At 42.2% G+C, this 23964-nt stretch overlaps 1 protein-coding gene across 1 annotated transcript in view; it reads right to left on the bottom strand.

Annotated features, from left to right (window-relative positions):
- Nucleotides 1-23964, bottom strand: part of Kif27 (kinesin family member 27) — a 64293-nt gene that overhangs the window by 30306 nt on the left and 10023 nt on the right. Inside the window, exons 4-8 of the mRNA XM_027409723.2 lie at nt 18474-18617; nt 8154-8360; nt 5062-5231; nt 4360-4463; nt 1359-1514 (exon numbers count right to left, since the gene is read on the bottom strand). Of these exons, the coding sequence (XP_027265524.1) occupies nt 1359-1514; nt 4360-4463; nt 5062-5231; nt 8154-8360; nt 18474-18617 (781 nt within the window). The remainder of the gene's footprint in view (nt 1-1358; nt 1515-4359; nt 4464-5061; nt 5232-8153; nt 8361-18473; nt 18618-23964) is intronic.

A 23964-nucleotide genomic window follows, 5' to 3' on the forward strand; every position in this document is an offset into this window, starting at 1 on the left:
GGATCTCTGTGAGTTCGAGGCCAGCCTGGTCTCCAGAGCAAGTGCCAGGACAGCCAAGACTGTTATCTAGAGAAATCCTGCCTCAGAGGAAAAAAAATCCCGGCTATTGCTTAAATTAGCAGAAACAATTTAACAGACTTTAAAATCTTGTAATTTTTTAAAAAATAAAATGGACTTCTTAATCTAACTGCATAGTGAAATACCTTCTCACTCTAAAATTCTACAAATATATAACAATAATACACACAACTAGAGGGCTGGTAGTCTAGCTTAATGATAGAGTGTGTACCTATCAAAAGTGCATGAGGCTCTAGGTTTAACCATCACATGCCCCCAATAAAGAAACTATACACAGATACACATATTTTAGCAAACAGATTGGTTGTTCATTAATCAATTATTAAAAACTAATATTTTATGAACTACTAATCAAAAAAGTCATAGGGCCAGTTTTCTTATGAACAAATGCTGAGCTGCTATGAATTTATGGCACACTAGCCAAGCATGGGAACACACACCTTTACTCGTTACACTGTAGTGTGGTGCTGTGAGGACACACATCTTTACTATCTGCACTGCTGTGGTGCTGTGAGGACACACGCTTTTACTCCTTACACTGCTGTGGTGCTGTGAGGACACACACCTTTACTCCTTACACTGCTGTGGTGCTGTGAGGACACACACCTTTACTCCCTGCACTACTGTGGTGCTGTGAGGACACACACCTTTACTCCCTGCACTGCTGTGGTGCTGTGAGGACACACACCTTTACTCCCTGCACTGCTGTGGTGCTGTGAGGACACACACCTTTACTCTGCTGTGATGGTGTGAGGGCACCCTAATACAAAAAAAGAAAATTAAAAGTGAACTATCTAAGTCAATGGTGACTAATAGTTAAAAATAATTACTATTGGGGCATAGTTTATTTGACAGTTGCCTAGTGCATGCAAACACCTAGGCTGATTTTGCTATGGTTTTGTTATTACTGTTGTTTTATTTCAAAGGGAATGTCAATCTGTAGCCCAGGCTGGCCTGGGATTCACTATCTAGGCCAGACTGGCCTTGAATTCAGCTTCTAAAGTGCCAGGATTATAGAAGTGAGGTCCAACTAAGATCCTGGGTTTAATCCCCTGCTCTATAGGAAGAAAAGAAAAGTAAGATAATTATGTTCCTTTTAGGTATACACATTAACTACCATAAAGTTTCATCCAACACAGAGCTAACATTAGCTAGAACAATTCGAAGGTGAGTCCCAGACTCACAAACTTCTGCACACGCTGGCTCTGAGAGCTACATATCACCACATCACAGGCAGTACAGGTGCTTTCTTTCTCACAAGTACAAGCCACTATTATTACCTGTTTTTATTAACTCTTTGATCAGATCTTCTTTCATCCTGATGTTAATTGTAAGTTCTCTCATTTTTTGTTTAGCTTTATTAAGTATGAGTTCTGAAGTCCTTAATTTTTGCAAATTTAACTCCTGACTCTCCTGGAGACATTGCATCTTCAAATCTTTAAAATCAAAGACACAAAAATTCAACTGAAGAAGAATTTTAAAACAGAACAAAAGCAATTTTGAGTATATTAATTACTTTTCTATTGCTGTGGAAAAACATCATGACCAAGGCAACTCACAGAAGATGGCACAGTTTCAGCCGGCTACAGCCCATGACGGTAGAGCAAAGACATGGTGGATGGGACGGCTGAAAGTTCACATCGTGACCCACAACAATGAGGCAGAGAGAGCACACTGGGAATGGTGTGAGTCTTTTGAAACCTCAAAACCTGTCCCCAGTGACACACCTCCTCCAGCAGGGTCACACCTCCTAATCCTGTCCAAAGAGTTCCACCCATGGGGACCAAGTGTTCAAGGAAGCCTATGGGGGTTGTTCTCATCTATACCATCACACAGAGGTAGCAGAAGGGCAAACAAAAAGAGAATGAAAACAGGAACAATGTACAGCAATTGAGATCTAAGATCTGGCTTACAGGGAGTTTGTAGTTTAGAAGTTTTTAAGTTAAGATATACACCCTTATACACATATACACACAGCTGTGCATGGTTTTATCATAAGCCATCAGGGTGAAAAATAGTTTTTATCCCCTTTAATTAAAGTTATTTGAGTTAGAGATGAGACCTCCAGGTGAGTAGAAAAGGGAGCATTGTCCTATTCATCTCTTTTGCTGTAAGCAGAGAATGTCATCTTTAGCTTGCTCTGCTATGGAATAATCTTTGTAGACACGAAATAAAAAGTTAACGACCAATCATTAGGCAGGATTTGGGGGGCAGAGAGGATGCTGGGAAGAAGAAGGGCGGAGATGCAGAGAGTCACCAGCCAGAGATGGAGGAGGCAGGAAAGCAGCATGGGCCACACAGAGCAAAGGGAATAAAGCCACGAGGCAGAAAGTCAATGAATAGAAATGGGTTCATTTAAGTTGTGAGAGCTAGTCAGAAACAAGCCTGACCTATCAGCTGAGCTTTCATACTTAATAAGAAGTCTCCATGTCGTGATTTGGGAACTGGCAGGAGGAATAGAAAAAAGCCTATGTTGCTCTTCAAGAGTGTGCTCCAATACAGTATGCTAGCATCCCAAGCAGAATACTGAGCACACTGTCCTTGTCTGGGTTACTTTATATTCATAACCCGGCTTTCAAAGAAGAAGTTAGTGCATGCACTCATGCACATTCTGGCCTGAGCTTCTTTTGTCGCTGTAAACCACTAGCAAATAACTCAAGGATGGGTACTTGGCTAACACTTAATCTTTACTGTTTCTACATTTAAAATTATCATTAACTTTATTTATTTGTAGTGTATTGTTTGGTAGGTATTATAAGCATAGACTCTTTAAAAGATGTTATTTTCATAATTGGACACTCCTCATGTTAAATTCCCTATAATCTTACTTTCTGTGTTATTAACCTACTTACAGTTCGAAAGCAGATAAGTTCAAACATCTTATTTCGTAGCTGAAGAGATGCTCAGAATATGTTGCTCTTGCAGAGAACCTGAGTTTGGTCCCCAGCATCCATACTGGGTGGCTCACAACTCTAACTTCAGCTCCAGAGGATTCAACACTTCTGGTCTCTGCAGGTATTTACTTCTGCTTATATGTACACACCCACACACAGACACACAAGTTCTTTTTTTATGCTATTAGAATTTTTGCTAAATTTTCATTTTAAAAAATTCTAATTAACATATAATTACATATTCCCTCCTTCCCCTTCCAAGCCCTTGCACTGCCTCTCAAATTCATGGTTTTTTTTCTTTGATTATTTCTGTTTAAACACACACACACACACACACACACACACACACACACTACATAACTGTTTTTAATATTGTTGTTTGATGCATAAAAATTCTATCAATTTGTTCTAAAATATTACTAGGACACTAATTAGGCTTCAGGGCATGATGGATCAGTAATAGAATGCCAAGTACACAGATTCCTGGCAGATTGCTTACAGTACACTTCAGATAATCAACAGTGTAACAAAGAACAGAGCAAGTCTGGATTTAAACTTCTGTTTTGGAAAGTTTCTGTCTCCAGTCAGAACTGGTTGATGGAAATCTTTTTTATTTTGAGACAGGGGCTCATGAGGTAATCCAGGGTTACTTCAAACTATTAACCCTCTTGCCTCAGGGGCCTGAGTACTAGTACACCTATGTTTAAAAACTTATTAAGGTGCTGGGCAGTGCTGATGCACACCTTTAATCCCTGCACTGGGTGAGCAGAGGCAGCGGATCTGTGTGAGTTCGAGACCAGCCTGGTCTACAAGAGCAAGTTCCAGGATAGCCTCCAAAGCCACAGAGAAACCCTGTCTTGAAAATCAAAAACAAAACAAAAAAATTATTAAGAAAAGCCAGGTATGGTAGCACAATCCTTTAATCCCAACATTCAGGAGGCAAAGGCAGGCAGACCTCTGAGAGTTTGAGGCTAGCCTGGTCTACAGAGTCTAAAGAAAACAAAAATAAAAAATCATTAAGGAATAAATATCTTGAAAAGACAGAGGCTGATGACTGAGAATGTAGAATTAGCTCTCCCAGCACAGAGAGCTCTGCTATCTGCTGGTCCTGAGGGTGAACACATACTTTCTTCTTCTTCTTCTTCTTCTTCTTCTTCTTCTTCTTCTTCTTCTTCTTCTTCTTCTTCTTCTTCTTCTTCTTCTTCTTCTTCTTCTTTCGAGACAGGGTTTCTCTTTGTAGCTTTGGAGCCTATCCTGGAGACCAGGCTGGCCTCGAACTCACAGAGATCCACCTGCCTCTGCCTCCCGAGTGCTGGGCTGCACACTTACTTCTAAATGACCTGGAAAAACGAGCACCATATATACACAGTCCAACAAAGACACACACCTCCATTTTCCAAATAGGACTTCTGTGTTTCATCCGGAGCATCACTTAGTTCAACAAGAGAGCAAACAGAGCCTGGCTCTTTGACCCATGAGTGACTTCTAGATCTAAAAGAGAGCATTTTTAAATGATTAGGATTAAAGGCAACTTCCTTGTCAGCATATCCTAGGCTCTCAAATCCTCCAAAAGGCAGCACAATGTTCTAAACAGGTAATTGTATGGAACAAGTAGATTTTACTTACATTCTTTAAAATAGAGATTACCTTCATCTTGGATCCAATGTTTATAGCCATTGTAACAGAATACAGAAATTTAGGTGAAAATTTAAATGCCAAATGCTTAAATCTAGTGGCTCAGAGGCTGAGAGCCCTGGTTGCTCTTGCAGAGGACCCAGGCCCTGCAAGATTCCCAGCACCCACAAGGCCACTAGCAATGGTTAACATCTGCAGCTCCTGTCCCAGGGAATCTGAAGCCCTCTTCTGGCCTCCTCAGGCACCAGGCAAAATACTCATACACATAGAACAATAAAGTAAATAAAATCTTTAAAAATTAAAAAAATGACTTCTGTTCAAATACTATTTTCTTATTAAATTAGCAGATTTAGCGGAAACTTCCCACTGTTTTATTAAATGGAAAAGACACTACAATGAATCAAACCATTAACAATGATAATAATGGTTACTAAAGGGTTTCCATGCTACATACCTAATTCTAGATTTATCTTGGCCTTCTGACTCTTCATCTTCACTGTTGTCAGAAAACTGGCAGTGGACAACTTCATCTTGTTCTTCTAAGTGACCCATGAGCATCTGGCTTCGTGCCTGGAACCCATCGAATACTTGATCCAGGGAGTACATTGGAGGACTCGAGTAGACCTTGCAAGTGACCCCACACAACAACAAAAGAGGTGATTCTTTAAGCCATCTTTTATCATAGGACTCAAAATGGTTTAGAGGAGATATAGGTAGGTACTCTTGGGTAGTCAGTACTGAAAATATGCTCCCTGAAAAAACCAAAACTAATTCCACAATACTATTATGTTTCATAGACACACATTTCTTTTAGATACTATACAGCTCCTTCTTCTATTTTCAGTGATGGTTTTACAGAGAATATCGTTCAAAAATAAAGCCAAAGAGAAACATGATAATACCCCACTGCATGGCACAGCTCATGCTCCCCAGTAAAAAGGCTCATCTCACACCAGTGCCCTCTCCCTGCTATGATAACAGCCAAAGGTGTAAACCAGAACACATTCATGCATCCTTGGCATATGCAGAGGAAAGAAATCGCTGAATGAATGCTCCAAATGACACATTTAATGTACATCATACAATAAATAAATTTTATGGGTCAGCTAGAAATCTTTAATATTATAATGTTTCTACTGTAAATGTATTTTTTAGTTAAACTGAAAACAATCTTGTCTTATACACCAATCCCAGCTCCCACTCCTTACCATCATCCCACTTCCCCCACCATCTCCCCATCTCCCCCCATCCTCTCCTCAGAGAGGGTGAGGCCTTCTATGGGGGTGTCATCAAAGTCTGTCACATCATATGGGGCAGGATCTGGCCCCCCTCGTGTATCTAGTCTGAGAGAGCATCCCTCCATAGGGAATGGGCTCCCAAAGCACATTTGTGCACTAGGGGTGAATACTGGCTCCTCTGCCAGAGGCCCCACAGACTGCCCAAACCCACAAATGACACCCACGTCCAGGGGGCCTAGTTGGGTCTTATGCAGGTTCCCCAGCTGTCAGTGTGGAGTCTGTGAGTTCCCACCTGCTCAGGTCAGCTGTTTCTGTGGGTTTCCCCAGCCTGTCAATGTAATTTAAGTGACGATGGAGTAGAAACTGCTTTTATACTTTTGCTCTGGTTCTGTCTCCCCATGTTTCCTTGTCCATCACCTCTCAACTAAGCAACAGAGTGACTTCTCAAAAAGAAACCAAGTAATGAACTCTTAGGGGACAGTCAATGCACTGTGTGAGTTACTGCACAGCTATTAAGGCTGTAACTACCATAGGATGTGCGTATCCCTAGCTGAGGAACTCCTGGCAGGTGACAGAGGCCGGGAAAGGAAAGTCACTTTCCTTTCGGGATGTGGCCATTGGTCGTTCCCACATAGCCAGTGGATGACCCCATGTCCATGCTCATCTGAGCAGCACTAACTGGACTCTGTGGGTTAAATAAGTACATAATTTTAAAAGAAGGACATGCAGGTGGGAAGGAGCTGTGTTGAGTCCTGTAGGGAGCTGAGAAGGGAGACATAGGGTGAGCATTATTATATTCATGTATGAGAATTTCAAATAATAAATGAAAATTTAAAAATTCAATTAACTGACAATAGAGCCCTCATGGACTCATTCCAAGAGTATGTACTTGTCACTGGTACTCTTACATCTGGTTTTTGTGTTCCTGTGGTTGGTCACCTAGTGGGACTGTCAACAATGAGGTAGACAGGGAAAAGGTTTGCTAAGTGGCTTCCCAGTTCCAAGGACTGAGGCACAAGAGAGAGGGCACCCTGGCCCTTCCCCTATAGTCCCTTTCTCTCTGTTTCACAGCCACTAAGGCAACACAGCTCTTCTACCACATGCTCCCCAGGCTGTGTGGTCTTGCAAACAGGAAGTCAAGCCAACAAGGACTAAAGCCCTGGACCCCTCGAGCCAAGATAAAGTGATGCAGAAGCCTGCCACTCTCCTATAATAGTCCATGAAATTACCACATATTCAACCATAAAGAACATGTCAGCAGCTTCCCACAGCAAAACTGAAATCAGTAACTAAAATGGTTTGAAAGACAAGGCCCACAAACCTAACCCTGCGAAGCTGCAGATCAGGGTGACGTTTGTCTTGCTAACCCTGAAGTACCACAAGCCTGGGACACAACAGATAACGGGTGTGTGGTGACGGCGCTTGTACTAGACCTGCCAGAGTCACAGTGAACGCTGTGCACCGCACCAGGTCCCACGCTTACCCTCAGGAAGCCGCGATCCCTCAGCGTCAGGCACATCTGAGCCTGCCTGACACACGGAGTTCACCCCTTACATACACACCTTGCTGCCTCACCTATTTCTTATCCTACTGATTAACTTACTATACAGGTCTCAAACAAACTATTTCCATTCATAAAATTAGTAGAAACAAAAACTCAATCAGATAATTACAGCCTCTTCCTAGCAGATTCTTTGATGCTTTCGTCAAGGAAAATCTGCACTGGTGCTGAGAGATGCTCAGTGGTCAGAGCACTGGCTGCTCTTGCAGAGGACCAGCACCTGCCTTGCAGCTCACAACCAACTCAACAAGCCCAGTTCCAGGGGCTCTGATACCCTCTGCCAGCCTATGCGACACCAGGCAAGCCTATGATGCACACACACACACACACATACACATAAAATACACATTTTAAAAGAGAATTAGTTCCACATGGACATATATTTGCTACCTACATCTTTACAAATACAAATTGAAACTAAGTTACATGTGATGCTTATGCCATCTTGACTCAACTTCATAATGCCGAATGACACAAAAGTTTAACTTTGAAAACAAAGGCGACAAATTAGATAAAACAAACAGGCAAAAACACTGGGAGCCATGATGACATAAAAACAGAAGATTATTCAAGGGGTCCACCCACCAGGCATCCTCTTATTTACTAATTTCTATCTTAAAAAGAAATGTACATACAGAAGTGTCCATGAAAACAAAAGAGAAAAAAAAAGACCTCCCAAGACTTTACACTCTGATATGATAAATAACTTGAAGACCTAAGCAGGGCTGATGCTAAAGCTTGACTCACCTTTTTGGAATCATGCCTTGATGGGATGTAAACATGATGTCCCCAGTGACTATCAAAGGGTACCGTGTGAGGTCTGTTTTCAGAGATCCTGGCATCAGGCCCATCTCCACAACTTTCTTTATCTGAAGATGTCATTGACAGGTTAAATTTTGCTAGTTCTTCACTCAGCTGATCCACAAGAAGTTGCTGTTTTATTAGCTTTTCATTCTTTGTAGATGAGAGATAAAGAAAAACGGAGAATCTCAGTATACGTGTCACAACTGCCTAAATGGCACCTTACCACTACCCTCTGTACCCATCAGTCAAGAGTGCTGGCATCAGCTGCAGTGCCTTGTGTGCAGTAGTCAAGGACCCTACCATTGAACTACAATACCACCCACAGAAACTTACTGAATAGGAAGCAGAAATTGGCAAAAAACCAAAGTACTACAGAATAATAATGTCCCATTAACTGTGATTGGGTAATTGGACACTGTGACTCTAAGCATCTACTTAATTAGCTATTTTTATAAAAGTCTGAATTTTCTGGATGAAATACAAGATGCAGCAAACAAAGCTGAAAATCACAAAAACACATGGGAGATTACGGCAAAGGAGGCAGAAAATGGTAAATTCAGCAAAGTGAAACTTTATGTGACAAAGGAAGCCCAATACAGAAAGGGGCAGGAGACAGTGAGCCAGCAGGGCTACAAAACGAGACCCTGTCTCAAAAGGTATTGATGATGGGAAAGGCAGGAGTCTAAGTGTCCCCCTTGGCAGATGCTATACATGAGAGTCTAAGGACTCCAGCAGAAATTCTCAGAGCTGACCCTCTCAGCAAAGGATGTGACAAAAGTAACAAAAAATCATTATCTTTCCTGTATACCTTTGACAGGTATACTAAGAAAAAAAATCAGAGAAACATTCCTGCTCACATCAGCCTGAAACCAAAATAAAATACCTTACAGTAAATCTAACCCAGTGAAAGACTTCTACAGGGAAAACGTTAAAATCCAAAGACACTAAAAGATGGCAAGACTTCTCATGCCATGGGTTGGAATGATTAATATTGAGAAAATGTCCATCTTACCAAAAGCAATCTACAGATTCAATGCAATCCCTTCCAAAACTTCAGTGACATTCTTCATAGAATCAGAAAAAAAAAGTCAAGGAAAATTCATATGGAACACAAAAGACCTAGAGAGTCAAAGATTATGAAAACATTCATGATTAAGTATCATTGTCTGGTTTCAAAGTTGTAACACAGAGCCATAAGTAACAAAGAACAACATGGCATCAGCACAAAACCAGATGCCCGCAGTGGACTTGAACAGGGGACCTAGATTTAAGGCCACCCAACTCATCCACCTGATTGCTTTTTCTTTTGAGACTGAGTCTCTATAGTTATGAATATCACTGGCTAGCCTGGAACTCACTATGTAACCAGGCTGGCCTCAAACTCAGAGTAGTTTGAATTTCCTCTCCTTCCCAAGTTAGCTACAGTCAGCGATCCACCTGACTTTTGAGAAAGATGTTAAAAACAAACAAACAAACAAACAAAAAACCCCAAAACAACAATAACAACAAAAAAACCCACTGCTGAAAAACAGCCCCTTGAACAAATGTTGGGAAAACTGGGTGTCTACATGGAGGAGAATGAAACCAGATCCTCATCTCTCACCCACCACAAAAATCAACTCCAAAGGGATCCAGGACCTTAATATAAAACCTGCAAACACTGAAGCTACCAAAAGATCCAAGTACAGATAAGGACTTTCTAAGTTAGACTCCAGTAGCTCAAGAAATAGGACCAATAATCAGCAATGGGTTCTCACGGAATTAAAACACCCCTGTAAAGCTAAGGAAACTCAACCAAGCAGAGAGGCAGTCTACAAATGGAGAAAATCTTTGCCAGCTATATATCTGATAGAGAATTAGTAGCCAGAATACACAAAGAAACTAAAGCTAAACATTATTTAAAAAACAGGGCCATGGTTCTCAAAAGAAATAGAAATGGCTAGGATGTTTAAAAGCATTTAAAATCACCTGTCATCAAGAAAGTGAAAACTAAAACTACTTTGAGATAGCATTTACCCTTATCACAATGGTTACCTCTGGTGATGTATTATTTCTGATTTATTAAAACTTGCCTGGGGGTTCAGAAAGCAAAGCCAGCCTCAAGCTATAGGGGTCAGGCAGTGAGACACACCTTTATTCCCAGCAGCCATAGAGCTAGGCAGTTGTGGTACACACCTTTAATCCCAGGACTCAGGATTAAGAGGTAGATGGATCTCTGTGAATTTAAGGCCACACTGACTACAAGAAATCCATGCAGTCCTAAAAGAAACAGCTCACACCGGGCAGTGGTGGTGACACCTTTAATTCAAGCACTTGGGAGGCAGAGGCAGGCAAATCTCTGTGAGTTTGAAGGCCAGCCTGGTCTCCAGAGCAAGTGCTAGGATAGGCTCCAAAGCTACACAGAGAAACCCAGTCTCAAAAAACCAAAAGAAAAAAAGAAAGAAAAAGAAAACAAAAACAAAAAATAAAAACAGCTTACACAAGTGATCTCAGCACCTGAGATCATATACCTTTAATCCCAACATTAGGGAGGTATATAAGACAGGAATAGGGTCTCAGAGCTGGCATTCAGCCTGAGAGTTAGTCTCTGTCCACATTGAGGAGAGCACAGCAGTCTGAGTGAATCTCAGGAGTGGTGAAGTTGGGAGCAGTCTCAGGGTCACCCCTTTGGTCTGAGCTGAAGTAGAGGTAAGAGCTAGTGGCCCGCTGCTTTGCTTCTCTGGTCTTCAGCTCGAAGTCTGAACCCCAAATGTCAGTCTCTGGAATTTTATTTTTCATGTTATGGGTTCTGATCCCTAGAGTGAGAGCTTCCCACAAGTTCCCCTGCAGGGAAGGAGGAGCCTGGATGCTCTGCTCCTGCAGCTGCTAGCAGGGAAAGTTCCAGAAACTGAAGGTGTTTTCCTATGCCAGCTGCTGGCATCCAGTCCCCACAGGAAACAGATGTACACGAGGCCACTGGGATAGATGGGCAGGAACCGGAGTCAGGACATACAGGTGGAGGCCATCAGCAGTTGTTACCAAAGAAGCTGCAACAGCAGCGGCCCTCACTGCCTGGTGACACTTGGCTTCTTCCCACGAATAAGGAATTCATCTGCCTTTAGTTTTCTTGACTCCCACCATGCAGTTTTGGCTACTTACTTTTCAAGGTACAAGACCCAGGCCTGCCATACAGAAGCACTCACAAGGCATCTGTTGAGTGAGCTAACAATGACAAAAGCATTGGTGAGCTCAGATTTCAATCTCTTTGGAGATTCTAAAAAAAGCCCATCTTCTCCAAGAGACTTCCCAAACTCAGGTGAGAAATAAATCTCCAACCCAGGGTACCACCAACACCTAAATCACCCTTCCTTTCTCAAAGGCTTCACAGTGCAAGCCAGACCCGCCTGGCCCTCTGCTTGGGTTTGTCTTGCTTCTTCAGAGAGAACATGAGTTCCATGACATCAAGGACCACACTCTTCTGTTTGGTCCTAGGTTCTTCCAGAAGTACACAGTGATGCATGTACACACATAGACACACACTGTTTGTGGGTGGGGGAGGGATAAATAAATGTAAAAGAAAGTAAAAGGACAGCAACGGTGACAAGAACCAGGGAAAGGGTGATTCTTACATTGTTGAGCACATCAGGGTGGAGACATCTCAGAAGGTAATAGTAGGGCCATCATATTGCCCAGCTCTACTACTCCTGAGTGTTTATCCAGAGGAATCTACACTAGAGGACAGAGATACTTACATATCCATGCTCGCTGCTACTCTGTTAACAATACCTAGGAAACAGAATCATCCTACATGCCACCAGCTGACAAATGGATAATGACATGTGGTGCTCATCCACAACTGACAGAAGCAAAATGGATGCAACTGGAAAAGACGACTATACTGAATGAGGTATCCAAGGCCCAGTAAGGCAACTCCCAGACATTCTTATATGTGGCTCCTAACTTCAAAACCTTCATACTTATATGTTTCTTTTGGAATGAATGCTTGCACAGGCCAGGTAGCAAGAAAGATCCATTAGAGGTGGACAAGAAGATAAGCTCTTCATGGGGGTGGTAAAAGCAAAATCACTTGCTATAAGGTAGAGGGAACATTAGGGGTAGAAAGATTGACTCAAGGAAGAGGGCACAGAGATGAGGAGAGGGGAAGGTTGGAGAAAGGGTCAACCAAAATTAAGGATATATGGAAACTCACTGTATAAACTAAGAATGTAATGTAAGAAGCTTGGATGGAGGGTTACCCTGCAGAGTGGAAACTGTGGCCCTAGGGAGCCATGGATCTTTAAGCAAACAGCCCTGTGCACTCCTCACGCTGAGCTGTTAACGAGAGAGCTCTTGGAGGGCTGGCTCTCCATCATTCAGCTCATTGCTACTGCTCTTGGTTACTCACCAATACTAGATGAAGAACCTAAAGCTGCAGGAACACACTTTGGTTGCAAAACAGAGAAATCGAGCTAGAACTAAAGTGGACCTTCACCCCTGTGGCCTCGTTCTCAAAGTGGCACAGATGCTCTGCATGCTGCTAGGAGAGAAGAGGCAACACTAGTCTTTCCTGGCTGTGAGCCATGGGTGTTACAATCTGACTTCCCAGGCAAGTATATTTTGGGGTTAATCAGTTGCTTCACAAGTGGATTTGAGGAACACCCCACAGAAAGAAATTCATACTTTGTACTGACAACTTGGTCAACAGCCTCTGCCTGGGGAGAGAATATGCTACTGACACTCTCCTAAACGGACAATTCTGTTTTCTAAACAGTAGCTCCTTTCGGCAGAAGATGACAACCAATGCAGAGGCTCACAGTGCTCAAAGTGACAAGAACTAGTGATTGCTGAGTGCACAGCCCAAAACGTGGCATCTTTACTACACCCTCCAAGGCTCAGGGAACATCACAGATGAGGGGTGAGAAAGATTACAAGAACCAGAGAATGGAGAGGAGTACTATCAAATATTGTCATGTTAAAGCCACAAACTCATAGCAGCTGTGGTTACCTGCACAGGTGTAGTACACACACACACACACACACACACACACACACACACGACACACACGAGGAGAGAGAGAGAGAGAGAGAGAGAGAGAGAGAGAGAGAGAGAGAGAGAGAGAGAGAGAGAAGAGTAGGAGGGAGGCTAGTTGAGAGGAAAGGTGATGGACATACTATGATCACAACACATTCTATTCCTATACATAATTGTAAAAAATTTAAAAATTTTTTAAAGGAAAAAATGGAGAGATCAAAGTAGTCTGTTTGTAGGTGCTGTGATCTTTTAAAGATGTATATACATATAGGTGTTCTTGCATGACTTTATTTACTGTGTGTACAATGCCTGTGGAGGCTAAAGGGTGTCAGATCCCCTGGAGCTGGACTTATAGCAGCTGTGAGCCACCTAATGTGGGTACTGGGACCCAAACCCAGATCTTCTGCAAGAGTAGTACACACTCTTAACTAATGAGCCATCTCTCCAGCCCTAATATGATCTTATTCTTTATTTTTGGCCTGGAAAAATTAATTAATACTCCATAGTACCCAAAGCAGTCTATAGATTTAATGTAGTTCCTATCCCAATAGCAGTAGTGTTCTTTATAGAGGTAGAAGAAACACTACTAACCCTATACAGGACTACAAAGACTGTACAACCAAAGTAATTCTGAGCATAGGGTCAAAGGCAGGAACATTAAAAAAAAAAACCCGATTTCAATCCAAACAGCATGCTACATGCATAAAAACACAGAATGTGCGTTTATTTAAACCATGGGGTGTGTAAGTGACACACAACAACGGAACAGCATTCTTACAGCCATGGTGTTTACAGGCAACCGATTTTTTACAAAGACAGTGTGCTGGCTAATCTTGTGTCAACTTGACACAAGCTAAAGTTACCTTTTAGGAAGTAAACTCAGTTGAGAAAATGCCACTATAACATCTATCTGTAGGTCATTTTTCTTAATTTGTGACTGTTGCCAGCCAGTCTTTAATCACAGCACTTGGGAGGTAGAGGCAGGCATATCTCTGTGGGTTCAAGGCCAGCCTAAACTACAGAGTGAGTTCCAGGACAGCCAGGACTACCCAGAGAAACCTTGTCTACAAAAAAAAGCAAATAAACAAACAAAAAAACCCTGATGAAGTGCCCAGCCCATGGTGGGTGGAGCCATCTCTGGGCTGGTGTCCTGGGTTCTACAAGAAAGCAGACTGAGCAAGCCATGAGGAACAAGTCAGTGAGCAGCTTCCCTCCATGGCTTGTTGCAGGATATTTGGTCACACTATAAACATGAAGATTTTGTTATTTGTTGGGAAAAAAAAACTCTGTCTAGTTGTGGTGTGGGTCAACCCTAGTACACACCTTTACTCCAAGAGCTTTCTGCTTGAATACTGTAAACAGGGTTAAATAAAGTCAACTACGGGTCAAGAGGCAGAACAAGCAACCAAACCAGTTGATAGGAAGTGAACATAGAATTGTAATTGGAGATTTTTCTCCTGCCCACTGAATAATTACTCAAGAGGCTTAATATTAATTATAATTGTTTGGCTAATGGCTCAGGCATGTTACTGAACTAGCTCTCACAATTAAATCAACCCATTTCTATTATTCTATGTTTTACCACGAGGCTCCCAGCTTGTTACCTCACATCTTGCTTCCCCATCATTTACTTGGCATCTTCCTGACTCCGCCTTCTTTCTTTCTCTATCTCTGCTTGGATTTCCTGCCTAGCTATAGTCTGCCCTGTCATGGGCCAAAAATGCTTTATTCATCAACCAATAAAAGCAACACATATTCGAAGTGTACAGAAGGACATCCCACATCATAGGATGGTTAAGGAAAAAAAACATAGTGAGTAAGGGGAAGTCAGCAGGCCAGATAGACACACAGGAAGTAGAAATGGAGACTTGTGTGAGACAGTAGGAGAGAGGAGAGGTTTCTGGGATGTCAGCTGAAGAGGAAGATCAGCTGGGAATTTTCCTTGCCTCTCTGAGCTAACAGGCTTTTACCCCAGGATCTGGCTCCTAATTCTTTATTGGTAAAATCAAACAACTGAGATCTTGTTAAAAAGAACCATGGCCTCTGCATCAGCTCCTGCCTCCAGGCTCCTGCCCTGCTTGAGCTCCTGTCCTGACTCCCTTGGGTGATGAGCAGCGATGCTCAAGTGTCAGCCAATTTGCTTTTGGTCAAATGTTCTGTCACAGTAACAGACACCCTAACTAAGACAGACGCTGATATCAGAAGTGGGTATCTGTGACAGACCTGACCATGTTTTTGGGAGAACTGTGGATGGACTTCGGAACTTTGGGCTAGAAAAGCCATTAAGTGTTAAGAGCAACGCAGATAATTGAAGCCTAGTTTCAGACAGAAATTTAAATAGTCTATCAGGGCCTTTTTCTATTTTGAATTAAGAGTCTGTCATTCTGGTCAGCTGGAGCTGAAGATCAGAGGTGATTAACTGAAGTAGAACCTTTAAGTTACTGGGACAATTGATGTTATTCAACCGGAGTTAAGAAACTAGTGGTGATTGAGAAGAGACCATCACCAGTCATTGAGGGGAAGTCTTCTGGGAAGCGATTCCTCAGTCAGCACACAGAAGCTGTGTTCCAAAAAGGTAGCCAAGGTTGTACCTTATCCTGGCAGCTGAACTTGGGTATTGTTTAGAGTCACCCAGGTGGTACTGTTTTGAAGGCATGAAGGGGTCACGGAGAGCAGCTGAGGCTTGGCACAGTGAGAAGTCAGGAGAGGGCATTGGTGAAGCTGCAGCCTCAGTGGCAGCTGAAGGCCCAGGACTGAAGGCATCATGAAGAAAATTTGAGGCTTGGTACCAGGAAGAGAGCCTAGGAGAAGCTACTGGTGAAAGTGCAGCCCAGTTGCTGCAGAAGACACCAGCAGTTTGGAGGTGCCAGCACCATGGGATGACCACCAGGAACAGCAGCAGCCATGGAGTGGAGCCTGCTTGAGCTTAGAAGACGAGTTGTGTGTACTGCAGAGAACAGAGCCAGAGAAGTGACTTAAGTCATTGGGAGGTGTGGGGGCAGAAGATCGCGAGTGAATCTAGATATTGGATGCTGAGTTATTTACACTTTTAGAATTTATGTTTTGCTTTGATTTGATTTTAATTGTGCGCTGGTTCTTTGCTGTGGAATATTTGTTTACACTGTAAAGATGTGTCTCTGCCTAAGGTGCTTTCTGACTGGTTTAATAAAGAGCTAAATGGCCAATAGCTATGCAGGAGAGAACTCTGGGAAGAAGAGAGGCGGAGAGATGCCAGTAGGCTGGATGTGCTCTACTGAGAAAAGGTAAAAGCCACATGGTAGAACACAGATTAATAAAAGCAGGTTAATTAAGTTATAAGAGCTAGTTGGGGAAAAGCCTAAGCTACAGGTCAAGCTTTCATAATTAATAAGTCTCTGTGTCATTATTTTTGGGTTGTTGGTCCAAAGAAAGTCCAACAAGAAAGCTTGCTATAGTTCTTCCCTCTTGAAATATGAAAATGTTTAATTTATTTTTATTTTACTGGAGTCCAAAGTTAAAAGACTTTGGATTTTAAAAGAAATTGGTTATTTTAATGTGTTCCAATTTGTAAAGAACTGTGTGTTAGTATTTAGGCAGCTGTACTGGTCTGCCATTGGGGTTCTGACAGGATTTGCCCTCAGCTGCAGCCTCTAAGAGCACCACCTGTGCAATTCACCATGTTCCCTGCCCCCCTCCCCTCCCCACTCCCTTTTTTCCTCCCTCTCTCTTCCCCTCTCTCCTGCTGTTCCTGTCTCTGGAGGCCAGTCTCCCCTCTCCCCTTCACCCTTTTTATGATCCTTTCCCCCTAATTAAAAACAAAAACAAAAAACAAAAAACAAAACCCCTCTCCTTGAACCCTGTGGCATGGCATCTTTCTCTCTTGTGCCCTTTTTCTAATATCACAACACTGTGGGCTTTTTAAAGTTATTTATGATTTTAATGTGAGATCTTAGGGACAGAATAAGAAAGGGAGGGTTGTGGCTCTATAGTGGTGCATTTGTGTCAAGCTGACAAGGGGTCGGTTGTGCCTGCTGGTCTTCTGTCAACTTGACACAGGCTGGAGTTATCTGAAAGGAGGGAACCTCAGTTGAGAAAATGTCCCATAAGATCCTACTATAGGACATTTTCTTAATTATTGATTAACGAGGGAGGGCCCAGTCCACTGTGGGTGCTGCCACGCCTGGGCTGGTGTCCTGGGTTCTATAAGAAAGCAGGCTGAGCCAGCCCGTGAGCTGCACTTCTCCGTGGCTTCTGCACCAGCTCCTGCCTGCAAGTTTCCACCTTGTTTCCTGTCCCAACTTCTTTAGTGGTGAACAGCAACATGGAAATGTCAAGTCAGATAACCCCTTTCTTCCCAAATCAGCTTTCTGCTCATGGTGCTTTGTCACAGTAAAAGAGACATTAACTTAGACCAACAGTAAAAGTACACACTGGAGAAAAGAGTATTTTCAAGAAATTGTGCTCAGGAAATTGGATATTCATACAGAGAATAAACAAACTGGACTGCAGTTGCTTCTATACAAAAATCAACTTAAAATGGGTCAAAATGTAAGGCCTGAAATTAATAGGAAAAATAGTCTGAACAAAATATTGTGTTTTGTTTTTGAGACAGGGTCTCACTGTGTAGCCCTAGAAGGCCTAGAACTTCATATGTAGACAAGGCTGGCCTCTAACTCACAGAGATCATGAGCATCTGTTTCCCAAGTGGTGGGGTTAAAGGTGTGAGCCACCACACTTGGCTTTAAACAGGCATGTCTGTGTTACTCATAGGAATTCCAAGCTAGAGAATTTGAAAGACTTAACTAAAAGGGCAAACCACCCATGGAGTGTAAGAGGATAACATCATAAATTCTAGAAGTTTAAGTTCTATGATTACCTTCTGCTTTGGGGTTTGAGGAGACAGTACATGTCATGAGAGACTGAACCCACGGTCTTACTTAAACTAGGTGAATGGTTTCCCACCACCAGTCCTGCCTTGCGCCACATTGCCTGTGATTTGACAACAGTGAATGGCAAACTCTGGAGAAAAGACAATGCTGACTCGTTATCAAGTCCACAGGTATTGTCTTTGTCTGGGAAACAGACGACAGGCTAACAACAAAAATGGTTTCCCCTTAAGGTTTGGGATTTAAAAAACAACAGTTCTTGGAGCTGCCAGTGTCCACAGCCACCCACCTGAGACACGCCTCTGTAAAGCTCCCGTTTACAGTTAACTCGCTTGCTCTTCCCTTTGCCCAGGTGCTCAATGCGGAGCCTGGTGTGGTGAGCCCTACCTGTAATCTGTTTGCCTTCTGTGCTTCTTTCAAAGACACAGCGTGTCCTTTGTTCTCCTGCACCATCAGCTGCACCTGGTTCCTTAGCTCCTCCACCTCCAGCTCCTTCTGTGTGAGCATCACTTGATCAGCAGCCACAGCACACTGGGAGGGAAAGAAGGCAAAGCTCAGAATTACTCACAGAACTACACAATGATATAAAAATCACAACCACAGCTTGACGATGTCATTTAGTGTTTTCTTATCCATTTCCCTTCACTTTTTCTAGATTTTTTTCTGAGGAAGGCAGAAATAGAGGGGCTTATCACTGTGATTCTATGAGAATTACCATGAAAAGATTTTCTTGATAATTTTTGCCTGTATATAAAAATTAGTTATCTAGGTTCTAGAGTGCAATCAGTAAGACTTTTGTAACTTTGCTAGATTTGTCATAAGATTTTGTTGTGGGTTTTTAATAATCAAAGCTCTCATATTTTCCTATAGGACCTCTAAGATAAAAACTTTGGACATTTAAATAAAGTTTTCTTGTATTTTTTTTTAACACTTTCACTAGCAAGAACAGATTCTAAACAAACCCTGGAAATAAAGTTTAAAGTCTTTATTTCTTATTTCTGACTAATTTTGTTAGGCTTAACACAAACTTAAACAAATTTTAAACTAAATAAACACAAAGAAATCTGTCAGTCAGGCTGATTAGTTTTAAACCGTGGGTGGGTCTTTCAGGTAGTTTGTATAAATGCTTAACTGAGGGAAAACCCACTCTAAAGGTGAATGGGGATAAAAATGAGGAAACACTTGGAACACCAGCATTCGTCTGTCTTCTTCCGGATAGCTGGTGTGACATGACCTGCAGCTGTATGCCCCTGCCATCATGGCAGCTTTGTCATAATGGACTGTACCCTCAAAACGGTAGGCCAAAGTGAATTATCCTCTCTTTAGGCTGCTTTTGTCAGGCATTTTGACACAGCAACAAGAAAAGTAACAGAAAAAAATTGTGCTAAGATGTGGGACCATTGCTGTGATGACCCGGTTTGCCAGAGGACTATGAAAGAGTTTTGAAAATTAATACATAAAAACAGTAGAATAAGCCAAGCAACTGTGGCACAAACCTTTAATCCCAGCACTCAGGAGGCAGAGGCAGGTGGATCCCTGCGAATTTGAGGCTAGCCTGGTCTATGGGGCGAGTTCTAGGACAGGGTCCAAAGCTACAGAGAAACCCTGTCTCAAAAAACCAAAAAAGAAAAAAGAAAAACCCTAGAATGCTATACATAGAACTTAATAGGCCATTCTGCAGCAGTTTGGTAGACCAGAACACCAAAGGAAATGTGGACAGAGGAGACTCGGTTAAGGAGGCTTCAGAGGAAAATTGTTACAGGCTGACAAAGACTGAGGCTGCAGTCTGTCCATGAAAACTTGCATGAAGCAGAATACAAAGCACTCTGGACTAATTTGTTTGGAGAAGAAAACTTCAAAACAGGCTTGCATTTGAGGATATGGAAAAGTTTACTCACTGCTCGCACCCAGATCTATCTATAGTGAAGAGAAAACAACAAGCAGAGCATATACACTTATTAGAAAAATGCATTGTTTGGCAGGGAATGAATGGGCAGAAAGCTATTGATGGGGTGGCTAAAAGAAGAGCTGTAACTTCTGAAGAGACTAGCACCATTAAAAACAGATCTCCGTACTAAGGCAACAGGAAACTTGCCTGGATGGCAAGAGCCTACCTAAGAAAGGCTGCATCTTGTCAGAACCAAAACTCATTTGAAAGAAGAGAACCTACACTGAGCAACTGCCTAGGAAGTGTTTCATCAACTGCAATACAAAGGGGCCCAGCTCCATCTCAAGCTGGCAGCGGAACTTGGCAGCATTATCCCTGAGAGGCCAGCAGCGACAGCTGTGAAGGCAATGCCTAAGTTGTAATAGAATCCCAGCATATTGGAGATGCTAGGACTTCGGGACACTGACTAAGGAAAGCTGTGGACAAGTAGTAGGATTCTGGGGGCCACAGAAATGACTCTGCTGCATCTTAAGGTCAGAGAGTTCACACCCACTATTGCTCTCTCAAGGTTAAACCACAGAATGTTTGAGCTAAGATGTGCTTCTTGTGTGTCTTGACTTGACAACAGGCTATTTGGATTTAGGGTGTGGTTACTTGACGCTTTGGGTATTGAGAAGATAATTATGTTTGCTTGTTCGTCGTATCTTGGTAAGGAAGTCTTTTGCCTTCCCCCACTTTTGGTTGGGGTGTATGAGGACTGTGTGCAATAAACTAGGGGCTTTTCCCCAGTATTCTCTGGAATGCCCTTCTGACTCTATCCTATGTCTCTGTCTTTTCTTTAGTATCAATATTTTTTCTACCTTCCATTTCTTAATCCACATACTTCCTTCCAAACATGAACTAGACAACAAGGCCTAGCTGCTGTTGTCTCCCGGACTTGGGATACTATGATAGGACAAGCCTAAGAGGCAGGCTGTCTGTAGTAAAGCAGCAGAGCTGGAGAGGGGTGGTGACCCAAGCCCCAAGCCCCAGATGCTGGGCATGGAGCTACACGATGCGGTGTTGTCCTTGCTGGGTTTGGGTCCTGCGTTGCTCCCGCTCGCTTGCATGTCCGTTACCCCTCCTCTAGTGCATGTTTATTTGCTGCCATAGCACACTGATATTATAGGGCCCAAAAGTCAAGAAATCCGAGTCTCAGAAGATACCTTAGATTTTTGAGGCATCTCGGGACTTTTAGACTATGGGGATGTTTAGAGATTAACTAAATGCATTTGTGTTGTGAGATGAAATGAGGAGACCGAGAGACAGGAAATGTTATGACCTAAAATAATGATGTCAAGTTGATAAGGGACGGAATTGTGATGGTTGATCTTCATTGACAACTAGACTAGCTTTATAATCACCATGGAAACATCCAACTACAGGTGTGTGTCTGTGCAGGTATTATAAGTTTTAGCTGAAGAAGGAAGACCCAGCCGGGTGTTGGTGGTCCACACCTTTAATCCCAGCACTTGGGAGGCAGAGGCAGGCAGATCTCTGTGAGTGCCAGTCTCCAAAGCTACAGAGAAACCCTGGCTCGAAAAAACCAAAAAAAAAAAAAAAAAGAAGAAGAAGGAAGACCTATCCCAGAATGAATAAAAGGCTTAACAAACTAAGTATTGCACCAGATGCTTCCTGGTAGTCATGGATGTGACCTGCAGACCTCTCTCTGTTCCTGCTGCCACTCCTTTTCTACCATGATGGACTACACTTTCAAACTGTGACCCAAAATAAAACTTCCCCTTTAAAAATTACTTTTGGCAAAATTTTGTCATAGTAGCAAAAAAGTAACTAATATATATTTGTTACAAAATATAAACTTCAAGTTTCATTAAAAAAAATGAAGATTTTTAGAAGCCATTTCCACCACTGTGAACTTAACAGTTCCATTTAAATGCTAAAGGCTCTGCTAGTGAGATCACTGGTGACATGAAGAAATGTAAAATAAAAATGTTTAAACACTTTGAATATCTGTAACACTAAACTATTTTCCAAATGATCACTGTATAATCATTAAAATCATAAGCAGGAAAAAGATCCACTCAAGGGTCAAGACAGAGGACAATAAGTTTTAATTTGTAAATCATAATATAACAAAAATAATTTCAAATCACTCCCTGCAATCAACAGATAATTTTCACTTACTATGTTTTGGTGTAGTATCAAAGAATGTTCACAATTATCTCAAAAGTTATTGAAATACTCATCCCAGTCAATGATAAATCTACATAAAGATATATTTTCCTTATATCTTTGACAAAATCTTGTTAATCACAAGAAAATCAAGCATGTTCTACTAAGCCACATATCAGAGACACCTACCAAAATGTAAACAGCTCTACTAAGTTGTCCTCAGGTGCTGGAGATCAAGCCTAGGGCTTCACAAGTCACAGGCAAGTGCTCTACACTAAGCTACACACACACACAGTCCACGTTTTGAAAGGTTTAAGGGGAAATTACAAACTTTAATAGTGAAAAAAGCTCTGAATTCCAAAAAGTTGAGAAGAGCGTTGATGTTTGTTTTCAGACACGCTCAATTTGTAGCCCCAGATGACGTACGGATACCTCTAGTTCCTGCTTCAGCCTCCTGCGTTCCGGAACTACCGGCGTGGGCTACATGCCCAGCTTGCAATGGCTTCTTCCTAGCACACGGAAAAAAGGTATTTTGCTGAAATCTCTAACTAAAAAGACTGTTTTTAATTATGTTTTCCTGCTTACAAAAAGGAGTGGGCATGGTGGCACATGCCTGTGATTCTAGGACTTGGGAGTTGGAGGCGAGAGGGCCCATCTTTAGCTACAAGTCCAAGGCTATTTTGTGTCACTAGAGATCCTTCATTGGAAACATACAAACAGGGCTGTAGAGAGATGGCTCAGAGGTTTAAGAACACTGGCTTCTCTCTTAGAGGACATGGGTTCAATACCCAGAACCCAGGCAGTCCAGAACTGTTTGTAACTCCAGTTCCAGGGGAGCTGATGCTCTCTCCTGGCTTCTGTGGGCATCAAGCAAGCATATGGTACACATACATATATACATGCACTCATATACATAAAAGGATAATAAAAAATTTAAAACCACAAAAATTAAAAAAACCAACAGCAATACCATAGAAGTTGGGCTCCATGTTACTTAAGGGACAACTGAAGGTTCCCTGACTGGCATGTGGTTGTAATCTCCATAAAAGCAGAACTGATTTTATCTTGTTCTCTACCAGCTCCTATACATCTTAATCTTCACGGAGGAAGAAGCAGGAGAGGGAGAGAGCTCAGTGGGAAAGGTGCTGCCACTAAGCCTGACGTGAGTTCAATCCCTCAGATCTACACGGTGGAAGAAGAAAACTGATTCCTGCAAATTTTCCTCTAACCTCTATACATTCAGTACACTCAGTGTGTGTAATTTTTTAATGTGAGAAAGTAATTTTGAACTAAATATATTCATACAGTGTATGCATACATGCACAAGTCCACCCACACTGTAGACAGGTGTGGTGGCGCATACCACGCCTTTCATCCCGGCACTCAGGAGGCTGAGGCAGGCAGATTATTGTGGGTTCGAGGCCATTCTGGTCTACAGAGTGAGTTCCAGGACAGTCAGGACTTTACAGAGAAACCCTGTTTCAAAAAAGAAAATGTATAATCCAAACTCAAGGTATAAAGTATTTTCTTCTTTCAAGAGCCATAGGGGGCACCCTTGGGATGTAATTCAATTGGCAGAGTGATTGCCTAGCACTCATAAAACTCTGAGTTTGATTTCTAGCAATGAATAAAACTCAGTGTGGTTGACATACTCCTATAATCTCAACACTTGGAGGTAGAGGAAGAAAGATCAGAAGTTCAAGGCCATCCTTAGCTAACAAGTTGGAGGCCAACCTGGGCTATGCCATACCCTGTCTAAAAACCAAAAAGAACCACAGACCCAATAAGCCAGCCATTGTGACTCACACCTGTAATTCC

Source organism: Cricetulus griseus, chromosome 3 (assembly GCF_003668045.3).
Source record: "Cricetulus griseus strain 17A/GY chromosome 3, alternate assembly CriGri-PICRH-1.0, whole genome shotgun sequence".
NCBI lineage: Eukaryota > Metazoa > Chordata > Mammalia > Rodentia > Cricetidae > Cricetulus > Cricetulus griseus.